This window comes from Mesoplodon bidens (assembly GCF_964165515.1).
Source record: "Mesoplodon bidens genome assembly, chromosome: 16".
NCBI classification, from domain to species: domain Eukaryota; kingdom Metazoa; phylum Chordata; class Mammalia; order Artiodactyla; family Ziphiidae; genus Mesoplodon; species Mesoplodon bidens.
Window position 1 is genome coordinate 75,154,288 of NC_138173.1, and position 22,035 is coordinate 75,176,322.

A 22,035-nucleotide genomic window follows, 5' to 3' on the forward strand; every position below is an offset into this window, starting at 1 on the left:
CACTCATTATTGGTGGTAGTTTTTTAAGTCACTGTTAACACTGAATTAGCAAATCCTGGGCCATTGCTCCTCTGGAACGTACAGGGCTAGGCTCCTGCGAACCCCTGGTCACATTTTCATAACCACCGTACATAACTTTGCCTTATGTGTGTTTCAGTTTAAAGACTTTTTAAATTCACTGAACATATTTCATTTGTCTTTTAAAAACACGTATATTTTTAAAACTATTTATTTTATTTATTTGGTTGTGCTGGGTCTTAGCTGCGGCACGCAGGATCTTCGTTGTGTTGTGCGGGATCTTTAGTTGCGGCACGCAGGATCTAGTTCCCTGACCAGGGATCAAGCCCGGGCCCCCTGCATTGGGAGCACAGAGTCTTAACCACTAGATCACCAGGGAAGTCCCTAAAAACGTATTTTTTAAGCCATGATGCAAAATTACTAGAAGTTACTATTACATGTCTGTAAATGTGCAAATTGTTCTTTTTTTTTTTTTTTTGCGGTACGCGGGCCTCTCACTGTTGTGGCCTCACCCATCGCGGAGCACATGCTCCAGACGCGCAGGCTCAGTGGCCATGGCTCACAGACCCAGCCGCTCCACAGCATGTGGGATCTTCCCAGACCGGGGCACGAACCCGTGTCCCCTGCATTGGCAGACAGACTCTCAACCACTGCGCCACCAGGGAAGCCCAAATTTAAAAAAAAAAAAAAATTTTTAACTATCATTTTTAAAATTAGTTAATTAATTTATTTTTGGTTGCATTGGGTCTTCGTTGCTGCGTGCGGGCTTTCTCTAGTTGTGGCGAGCAGGGTCTACTCTTCGTTGCGGTGCACGGGCTTCTCGTTGCGGTGGCTTCTCTTGTTGCAGAGCATGGGCTCTAGGTGCTTCAGTAGTTGTGGCACTTGGGCTCAGTAATTGTGGCTCGTGGTCTCTAGAGCGCAGGCTCAGTAGTTGTGGCACATGGGCTTAGTTGCTCCACGGCATGTGGGATCTTCACAGATCAGGGCTTGAACCTGTGCCCCCTGCATTGGCACGTGGATTCTTAACCACTGCCCCACCAGGGAAGCCCCAAATTTTTCTTTTTTTTAATTATTATTTTTTTAAATTGAAGTATAGTTGGTTTACAAGGTTGTGAACTGTACAGCAAAGTGATTCAGTTATACATATATATACATTCTTTTTTTAACATTCCTTTCTATTTTGGTTTATCATAGGATGTTGAATATAGTTATCTGTGATATACAGTAGTAAAGACATTTTCTTTAATATGTCTTGTTGATTCCTTAATATTGAACTCACAAAGAAACTTGGGATAGCCATGGAAAATTATTTCCCCGAAGCTTTTTCTACCCGAAGTTTGCAGCTAATATGGTTATAATCACAGTGCGTGTGTGACGTCACAGCCTGCTCTTGTTTAACAAAAGCATTTCTCATGCTGTTGCCAGTTACGTATAAAGATCATTTTCAAAATCTTTATGTAAAGTTTTTATTCCTTTATGTAAAGTTTTTATTCCACGTGGGCTTAGTTGTTCCACGGCACATGGGATCTTCCCAGACCAGGGCTCGAACAAGTGTCCCCTGCATTGGCAGGTGGACTCTCAACCACTGTGTCACCAGGGAAGCCCTGCATCTCATTTTTAATGACTATACTTGATCCCATCAGGGTTATGCCACTGTGTGCTTAACCAAATACCTATCATTGGACAGCTGAATTGTCCCATTTTTACTGTTATAAAAAACACTGCAATGAACATCTTTGTGCATAATCTTTCCAAATTTCGGGTGATTTCCTTAGAGACATTCCCAGGGGCAGAATTCTTGGGTCAAAGGCAAAGGCCCTCAAAGGCCTCAGATACATATGCCAGAGAACAGTTCAGTAAGTCGGCACAGTTGCACCCCCCGTGGTGTATGTCTGAGAGCCCTTCCACACAAGCCACATTCGTTAAGAAGTCACTGCTTCATCTCATCATCCTTATTAATCAGACTCTTTGAAAATCGCCCCAAGAGCTTCCGATCAGCAGGAGCTCCCACAGGGTCACCACACTGAGCCGACACAATTCCAGGCTGAAGGGAGGTCTGTGGAATTTCACGGGGTTCACAGCCCCTGTGCTGTGGCTCAAGCCTCCTTCGGACCCCGCGGGAAGATGGGCAAACCTGATGACACAAGTGCTCGAGATGCTGATGTGGCCCTTCCCTGACTCTACGTGGGGGCAACAGTGCCTTCTTTGCCCCAGACTGGCTTTCCCTGAATGCGCCTGCTATGTCAGCTGGAGTTCCCTGAATGTTTGCTTGTGTCTTGAAATTAAGGCAAAACCTCTCGAGAGATTTTCTTACACACACACACACAAACTTACTGCTCAAAAGACAGAAGACCTCTTAAAAAAAAAAAAAATTAAGGCTTCCCCTAAAGGCTAAACATCTTGTCATATAAGAAACATAAACTAATTGGCGTGCATTCTAGGCAAACCCATCTAGCCCTGAAACATATCTGGAATCTGTCTCTGGTTGCGGTTGTGGGGTGCTGGCTCACTCCCAGTCTGTAAAATGACATGAAACAAGCTTTCCGATGGTTCCTTTTTCCTCCCTAGATGAGAAAGGGTCAAGGTGGTTGGTTCGTGCTTCGGCAACAATATCATTTGTCACCCTCGTTAGGACACTTTTGAGAGTGAAAGGAAAGTTTGTTAATTACTACTCTGGCTCAAAAGATGTAAACCAGGACCTTCGCTGCAAACCAGGACACATGCAAACACTCATCTGGTTAATCACAGGGCGAAATGCATGAATGGATGGCTGGCTAGACATTGATCTACTGCAGGCTCGATGCCAGGCACGGGGGAGGTGCCTTTTCACGCTGGCTTGCTGGAGACGCACACCAGCCGCCAAATGGGGGCTGTTCTTTCACGGCTGGGGAGGGGGGTGGGCAGAGAGCCAAAGCAACTGGCCCAGTGCCACACACACAAGCAACCCCTGCCCCTCCGCCAGGAAGTAATGAAACTGGGCACCCAAATGAGAAGCAGGACAAAAAGTGCTGCCAGCCAGGGCCGGGGCCCCTGAGGACCCTGTGCTGTGAGGCATGCAGACCCCGGCACGGGTTGCTGGGCCTGAGGCTGAGAGCTTTGTAAACACCTCCACCTGGGCAGAGTTCAGTTCCCGGGAGCTGGGGCGTTAGGCTCACAGTGGAGGCAGATCTGTGACATGAAAGCTCCACGCAACCTTCACTGAGGGAGAAACCCCCACTCCCCCTCCCCGCGCCAGCTCTCAGCGGGACACAGCCCAAGCTCCTGCCTCCTGGCCCCCCAGGGCCCGCCTACAAACCAAGCCATTCCAGGTTTCCAGCCAGCCTTTAACCCAGACCCAGGAAAGTGCTGGGTTCTGATGAGAAACACAAAAGGAGACCGACAATAGGGGTGTTAGTGACCCAGGAGAGAATGAGCAGGGCCGCCTGGAGAGGAATCTGGCCATGTGGGCAACACATGCGTGCCCTGGGGGCCCTGATTCCCCCCAGTTATTTCTAAGCCTAATTGCTGGCGGGTGGAATGAAGAGTTATATGGTTTGTGAATCAAGAGGTAAATTGTGTAAGCCCGAGGGAGGGCATGGGCCATGGGGATAAGGGTAAGATTTCTACACCAGAGCTGGACCCTGAACCCTTTTGCACCGCCTCCCGACCCCGACCATCAGGAATCTGGGCCCAGGGCCCTCCCTCCCTAACCACAGCTGCAAGTCCCGCCCGTCCTCTCCAACATGGGCACTAGCGCAGCCGGCCTCGGGGGCACGATTCCTACTTGGATCTTCTGCCTGGAGTTTACTTGGCACCCCCGCCTTCATACGGGCTGTTCCTTCTGCCCAGAGGGCCTTTCCCTCTCTGTGTGGCTGGGGAACTCCTTCCAGCTTGTCCTTCAAGGCCCAGCTCCAGGCGGAAGGTCTGGAGGGGCAGTGGCCGAAATCGGGGTGAGGCAGGGTGGCGGCTGTACGTACGAGGGCTCACCTCATTTTCCTTTTACAGAACTGCTTCCTCTCCTTTTCCTCTATACTCAAGAAGTGTCGCTTTGAGAAAGAAAAGGATTACTTGTAATGATGACGATAAGGATGTCAAGTGGGACTTCCCTGGTGGTCCAGTGGTTAGGACGCTGCGCGTTCACTGCAGGGGCCACGGGTTCCATCCCAGTCGGGGAACCAAGATCCTGCATGGCACGGGGTAGCCAAAAAAAAAAAAGGATGCCAAGTCCCAGGTCAGATTCATCTCTACTGTGAAACTCACCTTGCCCCACCAAGCGTCTTGGCCTCTTACTTCTCGGGGCCCCCTGTCCTTTTCTTCAGGAGGCTGATCATGGTTCGTGACTGCGTGCATTTCTGCTGTTACTTGAATGACATCTCTCACCCCCACTGGCTCCATCAGAGCAGGGACAGTGTCTTTCCTTTTTTAAAAAAATCAACTTCATCGTGATATAACTTCATATGATAAAAGACATCTATTTTAAGTGTAGTTTAATGAGTTTTGGCAAACGTACACACCCCTGTAACCAACCATCACAAGCAAGACACACAACGTTTCCACCATGCTCCCTGCGGCCAGCCCTGTCCTCGCCCTGACAGGCAACCAAGGATCTGTTTTCTGTCACTATAAGTTCGTTTTGCCTGATCTGGAATTTCACATAGGTGGAGTCATGCAGTATGTCCTCTTCTGTGTCTGGCTGCTTTTCTGTAGCATAATGCTTTTGAGCTTCAGCCAGGTTGCTGTGTGGCTCAGTGGTTCTTTGTTTATTGCTAAGTCCCTTGTACGGATGAGCCACCATTTGTTACACTCCATCTGTCTGTGGGCATTTGGGTCGGTTCCATCTTTAGTCATTATGAATAAAGCTGATATGGACATTCAGGAACAATCATCTGTGTGGACATATGCATTTGTTTCTTTGGATAAATATTGGGACTGGAACTGTTGGGTCACGTGTAATAATATGGCTAACTTTTTAAGAGCTGCCAACCTGTTTTCCAAAGTGTCTGTACCATATTACTTCGTCAGCAGCATCGTGGGAGAGCGACGGTTGCTAAACACTCTCTCCAACACTGGGAACCACTCGACCGTGCCTCTTCTTGCAGAGTGCACATCCTCAGCCCCTGGCCCAGTGCTGCCCACCAAGGGAACTCAATCGATCACTGTGGAATGCATGAGTGAATGCACTTTGCTTTTGTTATTTTGTTATCATTTTCAAACCAATGTTTATTCCACTGCTCTGGGTGGTTTTTAAATTTATTTATTTATTTTTGGCTGGGTTGGGTCTTTGTTGCTGCACGCGGGCTTTCTCTAGTTGCTGCGAGCGGGGGCTACCCTTCTTTGCACTGCACAGGCCTCTCTTGTTGCAGAGCACGGGCTCTAGGCACGCGGGCTTCAGTAGTTGCGGCTCACGGGCTTAGTTGCCCCGCGGCATGTGGGATCTTCCCGGACCAGGGCTTGAACCCGTGTCCCCTGCATTGGCAGGTAGGTTCTTAACCACTGTGCCACCAGGGAAGTCCCTCTGGGTGTTTTTTAATCTTTTGTTATTTTTAATAATTACACAAATAATACATGCTCAGGGTATAGAAGTTAGAACAGTAGTGAAAAAATAATTTCAAAATTACCCCTTAATCTCTCCATCCAGAGACCCATGTTCCAGGCTCAGTACTGGGCACTGGGAAAACAAAGATGAATAAAGCACACTGACTGTCTGCAGGGGCTCCACAGGCTCCAGCTGCCTGGACAGGGGCCACACATGGGGTCAGCCAGAGGAGGGGGGCACACAGGGGAGGCAGTGAGGAAAGCCTTCAAGGGGGTGGAGAGGCATGAAGAAGGGACATGCGGGGGGCCTGGTGGAGAGTGGTGGCCAGAAGTGGGCTCATAGGTGGCTGGGGCTTCCCAACCCCACGGCTAAGGAGGATGCTGCCCAGTTGGTCCTGCTGCCCCGCTGCCTCCTCAAACGCTGGGCGCCTCCGTGCAGCCACAGGGCACCGGCCCAGGACGCAGTCATGGAGGAGCCCGGCCCCTGGGTGGGCCCCTGGGTGTGTCCATGCTTGGGCACAATCTCCCCAGGAGCTCACAGCCACCTTTGCTGACTCCTCCTCCTCCGGGTCCCAAGCGCTGAATAACCAGGTTGGCTGGCTCCTTGGACCTCCCTTCTCCAGCCACTCTCTTTCCTTGGTCGCCTGACCAGCCTCTGGGCTCTACACATCACCCATCCAGTACTGACACTCATATTTCTCTCCCCAGCCCTGCAGTCTCCCCTGTGCCCCAAGCTTGGGTGTCCGTGGTATAGCTGCCTGTCTTTCCATCTGGCTGTCTCCCAGTCATCTGTGCCCTCAGAGGAACTCTTGACACCCCTGGTTCCCAAACCTGTTCTTTCTCCATTCTTTCCATCCCAGAAATGGCCACCACCGTTTGCTTTCATCCACAGCCAAGGAATCATTCTTGATTCCTTTTTCCCTCCTCACCCACATCCAATCTATCACTAAATCCTATTGATTTCACCATCCAAACACTTCCCAAATCCCTCCAGGTTTCTGTATGTCCAATGCTACCACGCCATTCAGAAACACCAGCAATTCTTGTCTGAACTGCCTGTTAACTGCTTCCATGATTACTACACCCCCAAGTTAAAATCATGCATCAGCCAATGACTTGTTTTTGTAGAAACAGAAAAATTCATCCCACAATTCATATGGAATCTCAAGGGACCTGTATAGCCAAAATAATCTTTAAAAAGAAGAACAGGGCTTCCCTGGTGGCGCAGTGGTTGAGAGTCCGCCAGCCAATGCAGGGGACACGGGTTCGTGCCCCGGTCTGGGAAGATCCCACATGCCGCAGAGCGGCTGGGCCCGTGAGCCATGGCCACTGAGCCTGCGCATCCGGAGCCTGTGCTCCACAACGGGAGAGGACACAACAGTGAGAGGCCTGTGTACCGCAAAAAAAAAAACACAAAAAAGCTGTCATAATCAAAACAGTGTTGGTACTGGCATAAAGACAGACACACTAACAAATAGAATAGAATAGAGAGCCCAGGAATAAACCCTTGCATACAAGGTCAAATGATTTTCAGCAGGAGTACCAAGACCACTCAATGGTGAAAGGACAGTCTTTTCAGCAAATGATGTTGGGAAAACTGAACATCCACCTGCAAAAAGAATGAGGTTGAATTCACCTTATATACAAAAATTAACTCAAAATGGATCTAAGACCACAACTTAAGAGTTAAAACTATAAAATTCTTAGAAGAAACAGGGAAAAGCTTCATAGCATTGTATTTGGCAATGATTTCTTGGCTATGATACCAAAAGCAGAAGTGACAAAAGTGAAAAATAAATATGTTGGACTACATCAAACTTAAAAATTCGTGTGCATCAAGGAACACAATCAGGGGCTTCCCTGGTGGCACAGTGGTTGAGAGTCCGCCTGCCGATGCAGGGGACATGGGTTCGTGCCCCGGTCCGGGAAGATCCCACATGCCGCAGAGCGGCTGGGCCCGTGAGCCATGGCCGCTGAGCCTGCGTGTCCGGAGCCTGTGCTCCGCAACGGGAGAGGCCACAACACTGAGAGGCCCGCGTACCGCAAAAAAAAAAAAAAAAGAATAAGGAACACAATCAAGAGTGAAAAGGCAGGCATGGAATGGGAGAGAATATTTGCAAATCATGTATCTGATAAGGGGTTAATATCTAGAATAAAGAACTACAACTCAAATGCAAAAAACAAACAACTGATTAAAATATGGGCAAAGGACTTAAATAGACTTTTCTCCAAAGAAAATGTACAAATGAGGGGATATATGTATACATATAGCTGATTCACTTTGCTGTACAGTGGAAACTAACATAACATTGTAAAGCAACTATACTCCAATAAAATTAAAAAAAGAAAATAGACAAATGGCCAATAAGCCTGTGAAAAGATGCTCAACTGCACTAATTATGGAAATGCAAATCCAAACCACAATGAGATACTACTTCACACCGACTAGGAAAGCTATTATCAAAGCCAAACAAACAAAAATGTTGGCTAGGGTGTGGAGAAACTGGAACCCTTATCCATGGCTGGTGGGAACATGAATATTGTGCAGCCACTGTGGAAAAAACTACGGATGTTCCTCAAAAAATTAAACACAGAATTACCATACGATCCAGCAACTTCACTTCTGGGTCTGTGTGTGTATGTATATATATATATATCCAACAGTTAAAAGCAGAGACTGGAACAGACCTTTGTACACCCATGTTCATAGCAGCATTAGTCACAACAGTCAAAAGGCGCAAGCAACCCAAGCACCCATGGATGGATGTGGTCCATCTATACAATGGATGTGGATGTGGTCCACCAAATGTGGTCCATCCATACAACAGAATATTATTCAGCCTTAAAAAAGAAGGAAGGACTTCCCTGGTGGCGGAGTGGTTAAGACTCCGCCTACCAATGCAGGGGACACGGATTTGAGTCCTGGTCCAGGAAGATCCCACATGCCGTGCAGCAACTAAGCCCATGCGCCACAACTACTGAGCGCAGCTCTGGAGCCCGTGATCCACAACTGCTGAGGCCACGTGTCACAGCTCCTGAAGCCCACACACCTAGAGCCCATGCTCCGCAACAAGAGAAGCCACTGCACTGCAACAAAGAGTAGCCCCCGCTTGTCGCAACTAGAGAAAGCCCGTGCACAGCAACGAAGACCCAGTGTGGCCAAAAATTAATTAATTAATTAAATTAAAAAGAAATCCTTCTAAAAAAAAAAAGGAAGTTCTGACGTGTGCCACAACATGATGAACCTTGAGGTCATTATGCTCAGTGAGCTAAGCCAGTCACAAGAGGACAAATGCTGTGTGTGATTCCACTTATATGAGCAACCTGGAGTAAAGTTCATAGAGACAGAAGGTAGGAGGGTGGGGCCCGGGGCTGGGGGAGGGACTGGGGTGTTAGTGTTTCATGGGGACAGAGTTTCACTTTGGGAAGATGAAAAAGTTCTGGAGGTGGATGGTGGTGATGGCCGCACAGCAGTGTGAATGTACTTAATGCTAGTGAACTGTACACTTAAAAATGGTTCAAAAGATAAATTTTGTTATATTTTGCCATAATAAAAAATTTATCCAAAAAAATCGTATGTCAGCTCTCATCTGTCACTTTTCCACTGAAAACTCTCCAGTGACTTCCCACTACTCCAACCTGGACCCTGAGGCTCTGTTCAGTGTGGCTCCCGGCAACCTTTCCCCTTGGCCCAGATTGCTCCCCCCACCAGATGCCAGCCCCTCCCCCTCCACTCCCCACATGAAAATCTCTGCAAGCTGCCTGCATGCTGGCAGCCATCACCACGGTGGGCTCTGGTTTGCCCACATTATCCCTGTATTCCGGCCATTATCTATAATGACAACCTGGCATAATTATATTTTTACAATTTGTATAACTATATTTTATTGAGCTAAATGATCATTATTATCATTATAAAATATTTATTAAGCACTTCTAGCCATGCAAACCTAATAAGAGGTAGCCTCAGCTCTTAAAAATCTCCCTTCCGAATTCCATCCCAAATTCATTTCAACTTTGGTTATTCCTCCTTCTTGGAGAAGGAACAGGGAACTTCTACGTTTTTTGCCTGGGGCTTTATATGCATATAAACTTTATACCATATAAGCTTCTCAGGGATGCTGGGGAGCAGATGTGATTAGCCTCATCTTACAGATGAGAAACAAGAGAGTCAGACTGCGGGAGCTAGTAATTTAGTAATTTAGGTCTTTGTGATGGCAAAGCCTTTACCACTCCTCTTATGTAATGTGATAGCTTGGCTTATTAGGAAGAGCTTCTTTTTTTGGCCTTATTTACATCTTACATGCCAAACACCGTGCCAGCCCAGTGGGATAAACACACAAGTAAACAGATCTTTCTAAAACAACGTCCTAAGTCGGGGGTCACAAACTCAAATGTTCACAGGAGTCAAGCAGGCAGTGGAAATGGTGAGGCAGACAGGTGAGTGATAGGGAGTGGTGGGGATGGTGGCCAACCCGAGAGCACGTGACTCATCTAACAACGACAGCCAGCTTTGCCATGAGGCAATGTGGGGTCATGTTGTCTGCCCCTCCCACTCTTCCAGTTAGACTTATAAGTGAAATCTCCAGAATTTTAAATGTTGGCAACTTTGGCAAGTACTGGTCATTGCCTAACCTACAACCATTCCCTGCCTCAAACCTCACCTCCCACCCCCTCAATTTTTGTCAGTAGGGATCAGATACCCTTTGATCTCAGGAAGATAGCCCCAGGGGATAAATCTTAATTGGTATAAAGCAATCCTAGCAGTCTCATTCCCTTTGGCCAGTAATTGGTCTCAGGTCCCAATTCTGACAAATGAGATGTAAGGGGAAGACTGCTAAGGAGACCTCCCCTTCCTTAGTAAAAAGACAAAGGCTTGACACCTAATGAGGAAAGAGCCTTTTGCCTATGGCCCTTTCCCCTTGTTCCTGTCTAATGCAGTGAGGAAGTCTGGGACAGCAGTGGCCTTTTTGGAACCATGAGGCAATAAGCATGAGGCCTAAAACCAGCATGCCAAGAATGACAGAGCAGAAAGATGGAAAGACCCAAGGTCTTTGATGACATCCTTGCTGCATCAGCATCAGATGCGGCCATGGCCACTATACATAAGCTCAATAGAGCAAGCACTGGGTAGTGCCAGAGGGTGGCTGGAGAAAGAGAACAAATGACGTGTACAAGTGAGGCATCCTGCCCCTTGTTTATTAGAGGCCTCCCGTGTAGGAGCCCTTTGGTGAGTATGGACACGGGCTACACCTCCCCTCACATCTCTCCTCATTCTGAGAAGTTCATCCACAAACCCCTTCCCCAGACCTTTTTGTCTTTAAGCCTCCAATCTTGTGCTTTCCAAGTTCCCAGACCATCTGATAGCTGCTGCCCCTGCATTGCTGTAGATCCTGGAACTCTGGCTTTCTCTCCGCCCAGGCAGGTGGCCTTCTGGGGGAACCCCTTCACCTCTACCTTTCGGGCACACTGGGGGAAGCTGTTTTGCACAGCATTCCAGGTCTGCGTGGTGCCAGCATATTACAAAGCAATCTATTAACTGGGTCTGCGTTTTCCTTCTTCACTCTTCTGCCCACAGAGAGTCCACTGAGGCCATTGTTGTGGGGTGTGGGGGGATGGAGCAGGTGCCCTGGGAGTCTCAGCCACCTGTTCATGTGACTTACCTGTGCTTCTGGGACCTGCTCAAGGCTGATAGCATCGTCCACGTCGACCTCCCCTCGATGGTGGAGTGTGGCATGTGGCTCAGTGGAGCACGTCACACCCAGCTCAGCTCACACACTCACATGGGGTCTGGCATTTGGTCCCTACCAGTGTCCAGCAGAAAATCTGGAGCTGTGGTTCAAATGGAGAATAGTTATTTGCAGAAGATATATCTTTGCTCCAAGCCCCTGAGAGTCTGTGCTATGACTCTGTTATTGGGATCTGCCAGAACTTCTTACCACAGACACCCTGGCCTAGATCTGCAGAGTTATCTTGTGAATGGGTCAGAGCAGCACACTGGGATGATGTTCAAGTAGTCTTTAAAAGTCAGAGAGCCACCAGCGCAGGTCACTCCAAACCTCACTCCACCGGCTTAGCTAAGCAAACTGATCAAGCCCCTCCTAGCTGTTGGAGCGAACACACACCGAATCCAGAATCTCTGGTAAATTGGCTATATTGATAAATTCAGCCCAAACCTACATTAAACTCTGTCCACCTGGACTGGTGCCGTTAGAATCCACTCACCTCACACTCGCCAAGTTTCTGATGATAAATGCATGAATATGCTGCAATTCTTTCACTGTGTGAACATCTCCTAAATCGGGCTTTGCTGTTGCTTCCCTGGGGCATGCTGGGATCTGACTCCGGTTATGGACTGGAGTTAATGAGGGGGTGAGTCTTGAGAAGACTCAGCATCCCTGTTGCCAGGTAAGCACAGATGAGCTCATTAGTAGGACTTCAAGCAGGAGAAGACTGATCTCAGGCAGGCAGGGGGGCTATTTCACTGACAAAGAGGCTCAGAGGGATGGGGAGTTAAATGACTGCTTGTATCCTCCCAACTGTCCCTTTTCTAATTCTCAGGACCCCTCTCTTCCCAATAAACAGCCTAACTTCACAGAAAAGCCCAGGTGAAGCTGTGAATTCAACTTCTGTCATAATTACACCTCAGGTAGGATTAAAGGCAGGTGTGACCTTTAGCCCCATTAGCCCTGAGGCTACAAAAGATAAGGAATGGCTTAGGGCTTGATCTGAGAATTTATAGTCCGAGCTTTCAATTTTCTTTCTGAAACCTCTCCCAGCCTCACGAGAAGCCCATCCCACAAGGCTCCACCGACTTGGGGCAGCCTTGTCTTCAGCGAGCCGTCCATCCAGGCAATAGCAGGTGACAACTTAAGTGACTGTTTGGCCAGGGCATGCTGTCAGGGAGGTCATCCCTGCACCAGCACAATCAGATCAGATAACCAGCCCCAGATTCCCATTTTCCTGGGTCTGTTTCCTGGGACCAAGTACATGTGTTTCAACATTCAACCAGGAAAGCAGAAATTTCTTTAGATAGTTCAGACAGAGAGGGATTTAAGGCCGAGAATTGACTTCAAGGATGTGGAAGAGCTGCAGGAGCACGAGGGATGTGGTGCTGAGGTGCTGCTCAGAGATCAGGATGCTGCTACTATTCCTGGCTGGGGGCCGGGCCCACACTCCCCGCAGACGACCCCCACCCAGTGCAGACGACTCACTGTAGCCACCCCAATCCCCCCTCCCCCCACCACCCTCCCCCACCACCCCAGTCCCCACCTCCCCCTGCCCCCCCCCCACAGTGTCCCTACCTGCTGCCAATGCCTTCACACAACCGTAAAACGATGTCTCCTCCTCCATCCGCAACTGCACTCTCTCACCTGGGTCTCCCACTGGCAGAATCTAACCAGAAGCCAGCTGGCGGAAGATTCTGGGAAGTGTAGATACCCACCTCCCAGCACCCCAGGTACAGATACAGCAGGGAACAAGGAAGGCAGCAGAAGCAATGGGCACACCTGAGATGTCGTGAGGGTAATTGGGCTGATGGAGAGGAGCACCAACCACAGGATGATCTACTAACTCATTGTGCTTTTTCTAGTGCAGCGAAACTCTGACGATCATAGATTGCTTCATTCTCCCACTGTCTTAGGTTTGAAGCTTCTTTTTTTTGAATGCTGAGCATTTTCCCCCTTTTCTGCAGATTTGTCTTTGCCGTACTCCTTACTTCTCAAAATGATTAGTGACAACAAGATGCCCTGGCAGTTCTGCAACCTGAGCTTCTCACCCTCGTCTCCTTGAATTCTTCTGGCCCTTTTCTGAGCCTTCCTCTTCTGTCCTCTTTCCTAAACTTAACCCATCCTGCTCTCAAACATGCCAGAAGAGAAAGACAAACCTGATCAAAAAGCAGTAACCTGCTAGAGAAGCAAAACATCTAAAGACTGAAAAATGTCAGCTTGCTTCTCGTGTGGACCCAAGGACCCTCTTGCACAGCTAGCTTATGGAGGAAAGGCACTCCTTTGCTTTGGAGCTGAATCCTGCAGGCTGAACAGCACCTTCTATCTCTGCTCTGCACAGGGCATGGTGCCATTCAGTCATCCCTCGGCAAGCGGGAAGAGCTTTTAAGTTAGATCCACTCCCTTGCTTCAAGACTCTTGTGGCTTTCCATCGCTCTCAGAACGAAAGCCAAGCTTCTCACCTGCCTGCCCGAGCAGGTGGCACCTAGCTTGCTCATCACCTCTCCAGTGCTGTCCCACTCACTAAGCTCCAGCCACACTGGCCTTTTTATTCCTCAGATTTGCCAAGGCGTCTTCCTTCTCAGGTGTTTTCCCACAGGCTATTCTGTTCAGAGTGCTCATCTTGTCCCAGCCCTTCTGCATGTCCTCCAGATCTGACCTTAAATCTCACTTCTCAGAGAGGCTGTCTTACTACTCTCACACTGGTCTGTTTCCTCATAGCACTTACCACAGGAGGTGTTATTTTTCTTGTCTCGCTTGTACTTGAAACTACGCTCCATGAGAGCAAGGACCATAGCTGTCCTGCTCGCTGCCTGTACCTTTCCTTTGTGCCTAGAAGTGCCTGACATGTACTGGGTGCTACTGGACCAAGACCTGAGGTCACAGTGGTGAAGATGACACTGTCCTTGCGATGTCCTTGTGTCCTTGTGATGACAAAGCACACAGCAGGTGCTAAGATGACTGGGTCATCACGGCTGAAGGTAGATGGGAAAACTTCTCTGGCACTACAAACGTCAGCAATCTGGGTCATCTGGGCTCTCCGGCCTTCGCTCTTCAGGACTGAAGAGCAGTGATTTTCAGAACCCACTAAACTTGCAGAAACACGCTCTGCAAGTACGCATTTTATATTTTGTAATCATTACCTAAGTGATGGACAGAATGGAAATCAGAAAGGTTAAACAAGACCTACTTTTAATTTTCCAGACTCCTTTCATATGAACTTTGAAATCAAAGTTGATTGGAGTGACAGGACCTTGCAGCTGGAACCCTGAGACTTTACATAGTAGTTTAGGCTTTTGCAGGGTGCTGTACAGTTGACAAAGAGCTTTCTCGTTCTCAGCTCCTTTGATGCTCCCTGCTGACCTGTGAGGGAGGCAGTGCTGGATGGATGGGGGGACAACTTTAATCTTCATGTGCCAGGCATGTTCACACCTTTTAACAACCCCAAGACAGGTGCGACTCTCCTGTCTCATCTTTGCAAATGAGGAAACAGCGGTTCAGAGAGAGTACTTGCTTTGCCTGGGGTCATGCTGTTGTGAATGGTGGGACAATCTTATTCCGCCTCCCAGCAGTATCCAATCCAGTTGATCAGTTTCTCCTTTCAGAAAAACTTTCTTCGAATGACTTTATGGACACATGATCTCTTGGTTTTCCTCCTACTCAATGGCCACTTCTTCCCAGTTTCTTTTGCTGGATTTTCCTTCTCCTCTCCATCTCAGAACGCCGGAGTATCCCAGTTCGTGGTCCTTAGATCTTTCTACTTTATCCACACTCTCCTCCCAGGTACTTTCATTCAGGTCCTTGGTTTTAACTCCCACCTAGACAAGGCTGGCTTGTAATTCACTGCTCCGGCCTGAACTCCTACAGGCTGGAATAGCCAGTTTGCCCCTCAACATTGCCACGAGTGTTCACAGGCAATTGAGACTTAACTTGCTCCAAACTACGCCTCTGCTAAATGTGCTCCTCCCGCAGGGTTCCCCATCTCAGTAAACAGCACTACCATCCTTTCACTCATACTCCACATCACATTAGCAAGACTCTGATGAAATAAAATTTCTATTTCAGGGCAGGACAAGGAAAAAAATTAATCATAAAATTCTGTTTGTTTGGGCCTCGTCCCTCTCTCCCTAACGTGCAGTGTGCACCTGCACTACGCGTTAGCGCTCTGCAAAGATGGGCGTGCCTGCTCAACTGTAAAGATCAATTTTTTTTTCTTTCTTCTGACGCTAGCAATGTAACTTCTTTTTTTTTTTTAAGATGTTGGGGGTAGGAGTTTAGTAATTTATTTATTTATTTTTGCTGTGTTGGGTCTTCGTTTCTGTACGAGGGCTTTCTCTAGTTGTGGCAAGCGGGGGCCACTCTTCATCATGGTGCGCGGGCCTTTCACTATCGCAGCCTCTCTTGTTGCGGAGCACAGGCTCCAGACGCGCAGGCTCAGTAGCTGTGGCTCACAGGCCTAGTTGCTCCGTGGCATGTGGGATCTTCCCAGACCAGGGCTCGAACCCGTGTCCCCTGCATTAGCAGGCAGATTCTCAACCACTGCGCCACCAGGGAAGCCCGCAATGTAACTTCTTAAAAGAACACTGTTCTTTCCCAGCTCTGTAGGGGGGTCATGGTGACTTGCTGCCCGCTTTTTACCTGCTTACCTGGACTATGTATCCTTGGTGAACTTTAAGTAAAACATCAGTATGTCATTTTTTTTTTTTTTTTTTTTTTTGCAGTACGTGGGCCTCTCACTGTTGTGGCCTCTCCCATTGCGGAGCACAGGCTCCGGATGCGCAGGGTCAGTGGCCATGGCTCACGGGCCCAGCCGCTCCACGGCATGTGGGATCTTCCTGGACCGGGGCACGAACCTGTGTCCCCTGCATCGGCAGGTGGACTCCCAACCACTGTGCCACCAGGGAAGCCCCAGTATGTCATTTTGACGTACGATCCTTTGTCTCAAAAATGTACAGACTATACCTTCGACTTCTAACAGGAGGAAGAGCTCTCAGAGCTCTCTGAGAATCTGCTTCCCAGGTGATAATCCTCAGTTTGGCTCGAATAAAATCCTTTTTTCTTTCTGATAGATAATTGAATTTTCGTAGACAACCGTTGGCTCTACAAATTAGATCCCCAATCCTACCCTACTTCTACCACCTCCACTGTAGTCTAACCCACCGTCCGCCTCCATCCCCGTTACAGCTTCCTAACTGCACTCTCTGCCCGCCTCCGTTCTCACCCCTCTCTGGTCTATTTACACACAGCAACCTGAGTATTGCTTGTAAAACTTAAGTGGGACCACCTTACTCTTCCCCAGGCCTCCCAACTCTCTGGGAAAGAATTCCATGACGTACAAGGCCCTATCTGGTCTGGCCCATGGCTACTTCTCATCATTCTTCTCCTAGCTCATTTCGCCTTAGCCACACTGGTATCCAATTCATCACCTGCAATCACCTTCTACTCTACAATCTCTTTGCTTCCACCCTTACAACCTCCCTATCCTCACGACTCCCCTCTGGTCTATTCACACTCAGCAGCCAGAGGGATCTTTCGAAAACTTAAGACACAGCCCATCATCCCTTTGATACTTCCCATTTTTCTTAGAATAAAATCCAGCAGGACCTAGTCCCTGGCTACCTCTCAGACTTCGCCTAGCACACCTGGTCCACACAGTGGTCATTTTGAGCTTCCTGAAAGGCCTTTGCCTGTCGCTCCTTTCCCCGGCAAAGCGCTTTCTCATAAACAGGGCTGTTTTCTCTCTTCGCTGCCCAGCCTTCTCCTTTACTGCCCCGGTTTCTATCTTCTTAAACTGCTTTGTTTTCCTTCATGGTACTTCTCAGCATCACACAGGTAGAACCCCCACCGACGGTCTCCCCCGACCCCCTCCCCGCCGTATCTGCTGGCCGCCCTTCCGCTCCGTCTGCACAGCCTCGGGGGCGCGCGGCATCACGGGGCTTGTAGTCCGTCCCGCGGCCGCGCCTCCCAACACTACAACTCCCACGGGGCAGCGGGACGCCGCTCCCGCACCGACCGTGTAGGCCGGCCACCTCGCGGCGGTTAGGGGCTGCCGCCGCGGGGGCGGGGCGCAGAGATGGCGGACGTGGTCGTGGGCAAGGAGAAGTGCGGCGAGCAGCGGCTGGTGTCGCTGCCCCTGTCCCGCATCCGGGTCATCATGAAGAGCTCCCCCGAGGTGTCCAGCATCAACCAGGAGGCGCTGGTGCTCACGGCCAAGGCCACGGTGAGGCGGGCAGCGCGGGGAGGAGGAGCTTGGGGCGGTGGGGGCCACCCGGAACCATCGCACCCCGCCGGGCCCCGCCGAGCTGCCCAGTCCCCTTCGCGTGCGCGCGCGCGTCCTTTTGAGAGCCGCCTCACTGCCCTCCCACGCCGCGCGCGCCCCAGCTCCCGCGCGCGCTCTTCGCCCCGCCCATCCGGCGCCTCGCGCGCCCGTCTCCCCGCCCACTCCGCTCCTGCCCTCCCTCGCGTGCCCGTCTCCCCGCCCACTCCGCTCCCGCCCTCCCTCGCGCGCCGGTCGCCACGCCCACTCCGCTCCCGCCCTTCCTCGCGCGGGTTTGGCCTGGGCGGTGGCTTGGAGGTGCGCGGGCCTTCTTTGGTGCCTCCTCCTCCTCCTCCTCCTCCTCCTCCAGTCACCGTACTCCGGGCCCCAAAGTCTCTCCTTTTGTCGCTTCCGGGCTGTTTCGCGGCTTTGGGCCCTAGCTCCTCAAAACTGTTCATTGAGAGGGCCGGCGGCTCCCTCAGGAGGTACGGCCCGGCCCAGCCGCTCGCCCACCCTCTCCCAGTCTCCTGGGCCAGAATTGAAGTAATTTCGGGGGCCTGAGTTTTAGCCCCCTCCTAGGTCCAGATAGATGATTTTGTCTCTTAATTTGGTCTAGGTAGGCCAGACCTTCCTGTTCTTACCCTGGGCCAGGTTTCTGCTGCAGAGTCTCCCTCACTTGCTTTAACTTCCCTTCGAGTCTGTTTCCCAGGCTGGCTAGTTCGGTAGACGGCGTCCGGTGCGGTGCGTTGGTCAGAGCTAAGGGAGCGGGGGAATCACATGGTCTGGGGATAGCTGTACAGTTTCGTTCTGTAGGTCTTAAGGAGTTAAGAGATTTGCAGGCACTCCTTTAATCCCTTCTTGACTAACTTAGATGGAATTATAGTAAAACAGAGGGGCTCAGCTCAGATGGGCTGCCCTCGGAAAGGTGTCCGGGCAGAATGGCAAGCTGACCATTTTTTACCTTCAAGCTAGTGACTGTTACAGTTGTAGGCGGACCACCTTAGACACAGTGTAGTCAAATACAAGACTAAAAGTCTGTTCCTGGCATAGAATTTTTGGATGGTCTCTTGCCCCCCTTTCTAACTGTAGCGATTGGGCATTAAACAAACACGATTCCTTGTTGTATGGCTTTTAAATATGTTTCGTAAGTTAGAAATCTAAAATAAACTTCCGGGAAATTCCTGCTGCCCTGCCAATTTTAATTCAGCCTTGCTTTCTTTCCGACCTCGTATGTCTCCTTTCTCCAGTGATTTTCTGCAATTCGATGAACCAAGATAATCTGAAATCATCTAAGCTTAATGTAATTAAAAAGTAAGGTCTGTGGTAAATTTTCAAAGCACACCTTTCATCTTAACTTTCTCATTTTCTTTCAGGAACTCTTTGTTCAATATCTCGCCACCTATTCCTACAGACATGGCAGTGGAAAAGAAAAGAAAGCACTCACTTACAGTGATTTATCAGATACCGCAGAGGAATCGGAAACGTTTCAGTTTCTTGCAGGTACTTAGCCTTTGAAACATTCTGGTTAAAAAACAGCTTTTTCCCTGCTCTTTTTCTGCTTTCACTGAAAATGACATTTTGCTGCTCTCTCCAGGTGTCAGAGTTTACCTGGCTTGGGGCGAGAGTTTTAGTTTTGTTTAGTGGAGCATGTTTGTAATGCAGCTCACCTAGAGTAGGAATTAAGTTGGCACCTGCACGGGGCTGTTTGGGTGGATGTGGGAGCTGGGCAGCCCACCCCCTCAGACTCGTCCTTACTTGGCTGTGGAAGCAGAAACCCGTAGTTGTTGCTGTGGAACAGGCTGTGTGCACCACAGCTAAAAAAGAGCGTCCGGTGACCCTTGGGGCCAGCCGCTGTGTCAGGTGGGTCCGGCAGGGCCGCTCCTAGTGGGTGCCAGGACAGAGCAGAGTGTGGTTTGCAGGCACTGATACAGGTGTTGAGCCTTCGTCCAGAGGCAGTGCTGGTTTCCTGCTATGTAGTCTGAATTTTGACTTGTCTTGGAACCTGTTTTAGAGGTCATAGCAGGAACTAGCACGTTTGAAATTTGCATTGCTGATGTTAGCTTTATGTTTTTAAGATATATTACCAAAGAAGATTTTAGCTAGTAAATATCTGAAAACACTTAAAGAGAAGAGGGAAGAAGAGGAGGAGGAGGAGGATGACAACAACGATGAGAGTGATGACGATGAAGTGGAATCCTAAACCAAAAAAAGTGCTTTAGAGATCAGCCTGGTGAGGACCCTCGTGGATCAGCACCTTTGCTCTGGAGCAGGCATTAGTCTGTTCACTCTTCAGAGACTTCACGTATATTATGTTCTTTCCTGGCTGAGACCAAGCATAATGTACCTCTGCCATAAATAGCCAAAAGGAAAGGAACCCAGACAGCAGCTTCTCTTCCCCAGGCCCACACTGCAGCTGGAGTGGGAGAGGACCAAGAAAGGGCTGCGTACTGTGAGACACAGCCAGTCTGCAGCTGTAAGCTATAGAGGCAAAGACAACTTTGCTTAACTTTCTAGTTTACAGATAGATTTTGAAGAACTTCTAAATATCAGTGTGTAAATTCACATATGTATATTTTGAAATTCGTTCTTGTGAACAGCTAGATCCTGTTTTAGCTAAATGTGTAGTCTCTGGGTAGTATGTTACATTTGAATTTTCGTATTTGAAGAAAATTTCTGGCTTTGTGTATGTCCAAATACTGAATTTTTTTTTTAACTGTAAAGAAATAAATTTTTCTTTTTTAAAAGCTGTTTATATATTTTTATAGTGAAATGTTTTATGGAACTAGTTTTAGAACCCTCTATTATTCTAATGCCCTGCTTATTATCTGGAAACATTTGTGAAATTTAAAAGTGAGTACTTTCTTCTTTTTATTTTTCCCTTTTATTGGCGGCGCCGTGAGGCATGTGGGATCTTAGCTCCCCGACCAGGGATCGAACCCGCGCTCCCTGCAGTGGAAGCGCAGAGTCTTAACCACTGGACCGCCGGGGAGGTCCAAAAATGAGCACTTTCTAATACTTTTATTCCTGGAGAAAAATTTCAAGTCAAATCATTAGGTCAAATACAGTAAGAAATATTACCTCTGCATAAGCACGTTTTTCTTAAAAAATTATGAAGCATTTTGTATACTGAAGATCACTCTCATTTTACTGTTCCTTTCTTTACACCCATAGTAATTGTTTTTACTGTCCACAAGAGAAAACCATAAGCCCTACTTTTTTTCACATAGGGTAAATTTTGGCTTTTGCCTTTTTTTTTTTTCCAATTGAGTTCGTATTTTCATCCAGTAAAATCACCCTTTAACGTCCATTCTGTTGGTTGTGTAAGCAATCAATATATAGAATAGTTCCATCACCCCAAATATTCCTCTGTATACCCTTGGAGTTAGTTCCTTCCCTTATCCCCAGGCAACCACTCACTGATGTTTTCTGTCCCTCTTGTTTTTAAAATTTATTTTAAACTATGTTAAAGTCCACTTTTTGGTGAACAGTTCTGAGTTCTGACAGACGCAGAGTCGTGTAACCACCACGACAGTTAAGATAAAACCGTTCTGTCGCCTGCCCCCAATTCCCTCGTGGTCAGACTCCTTCCTACCCTTTACCTTGGCAGCCACCGATCTAGCTATTCTCTGCCCCCAGAGGAGGAGTCAGCAGACTTTTTCTGGAAAGGGCCATGTGGAAAATATTTGAAGTTTTATGGGCTACATAATCTCTGTCACAACTAGTCAAGTCTGCTGTTGTAGTTCAAAAGCAGCCACAGTCAACACATACAGGAATGAGCGTGGCTGTACCTCAAAAAAACTTTATTTCTGGACACTGAAATTTAAATTTTAAATAATTTTCATGTGTCATGAAATCTTTTGCCTTTTTTCCAACCATTTCAGAATGTAAAAGCCATTATTAGCTTATAGGCCATACAGAAACACAGCAGGCCACATTTGACCCACAGACCACGGTTTGCCCACCCATCTTTCCAAAGCGTCATGTAAATGGAATCACATAGTAGTAGCCTTTGAATCTTTTTTATATTTAGCATAGTGCATTTGAGAATCATCCATGTTGTTGCAGGTATCAGCAGTCTGTTCTTTTTTATTGCTGAGTAGCATTCCTTTGTATGGATATACCATTTGTTTATCCATTCCACAGGTGAATGGATAATTCCCAATTTGGGTTGTTTCCTGTTTTTTCTTTTTCTCTTTCCTTTTAAAAATCTCAAAAATTTTTCTTGTTTCCGTTTTTGATGATTACAGATAAAGCTCTATAAGCCTTTGGTACAGGTTTTGTGTGACCATACGACTTCATTTCACTTCAGTGGAATTGCATATTTCATTTTACCAGAAACCACCAAACTGTGTTCTGAAGTGTCTGTACTATTTTGCATTCCCACCAGCAGTGAACCAGAGCTTCAGCTGCTCTGCATCCTCTGCAAAACTTGGTATCAGGTTTTTTTGCTTTAATTTTAGCCATTTTAGTGGGTGCTGGTTTTAATTTGCATTTTTCTAATGACAAATAATGTTGAACATC

General features: G+C 48.3%; 1 protein-coding gene and 1 long non-coding RNA gene across 2 annotated transcripts; one reads left to right on the forward strand and one right to left on the reverse strand.

Annotated features, from left to right (window-relative positions):
- Positions 1 to 7,054: 7,054 nt before the first annotated feature.
- On the reverse strand, positions 7,055 to 15,794 carry LOC308629998. The gene is made up of 3 exons (XR_014017755.1): positions 12,837 to 15,794; positions 11,196 to 11,364; positions 7,055 to 7,141 (listed from the first exon to the last, which is right to left on the reverse strand). It is a non-coding gene; the product is annotated as an uncharacterized lncRNA (long non-coding RNA).
- A 1,434-nt stretch (positions 15,795 to 17,228) lies between these two features.
- CHRAC1 (chromatin accessibility complex subunit 1) lies at positions 17,229 to 20,606 on the forward strand. Its single transcript, XM_081258090.1, has 3 exons — positions 17,229 to 17,478; positions 18,888 to 19,014; positions 19,590 to 20,606. The coding sequence occupies exons 1-3, from the start codon at positions 17,332 to 17,334 to the stop codon at positions 19,712 to 19,714; spliced, it is 399 nt and encodes a 132-aa protein (XP_081114216.1). The 5' UTR covers positions 17,229 to 17,331; the 3' UTR covers positions 19,715 to 20,606.
- Positions 20,607 to 22,035: the final 1,429 nt, after the last annotated feature.

Excerpts from the sequence above, each read along its gene's own strand:
- CHRAC1 (XM_081258090.1), top strand. The coding sequence starts at position 17,332 with ATGGCGGACGTGGTCGTGGGCAAGGAGAAGTGCGGCGAGCAGCGGCTG. Across the intron at positions 17,479-18,887 it reads TGCTCACGGCCAAGGCCACG|GAACTCTTTGTTCAATATCT; the intron begins GTGAGGCGGGCA and ends ATTTTCTTTCAG. Across the intron at positions 19,015-19,589 it reads AACGTTTCAGTTTCTTGCAG|ATATATTACCAAAGAAGATT; the intron begins GTACTTAGCCTT and ends TATGTTTTTAAG.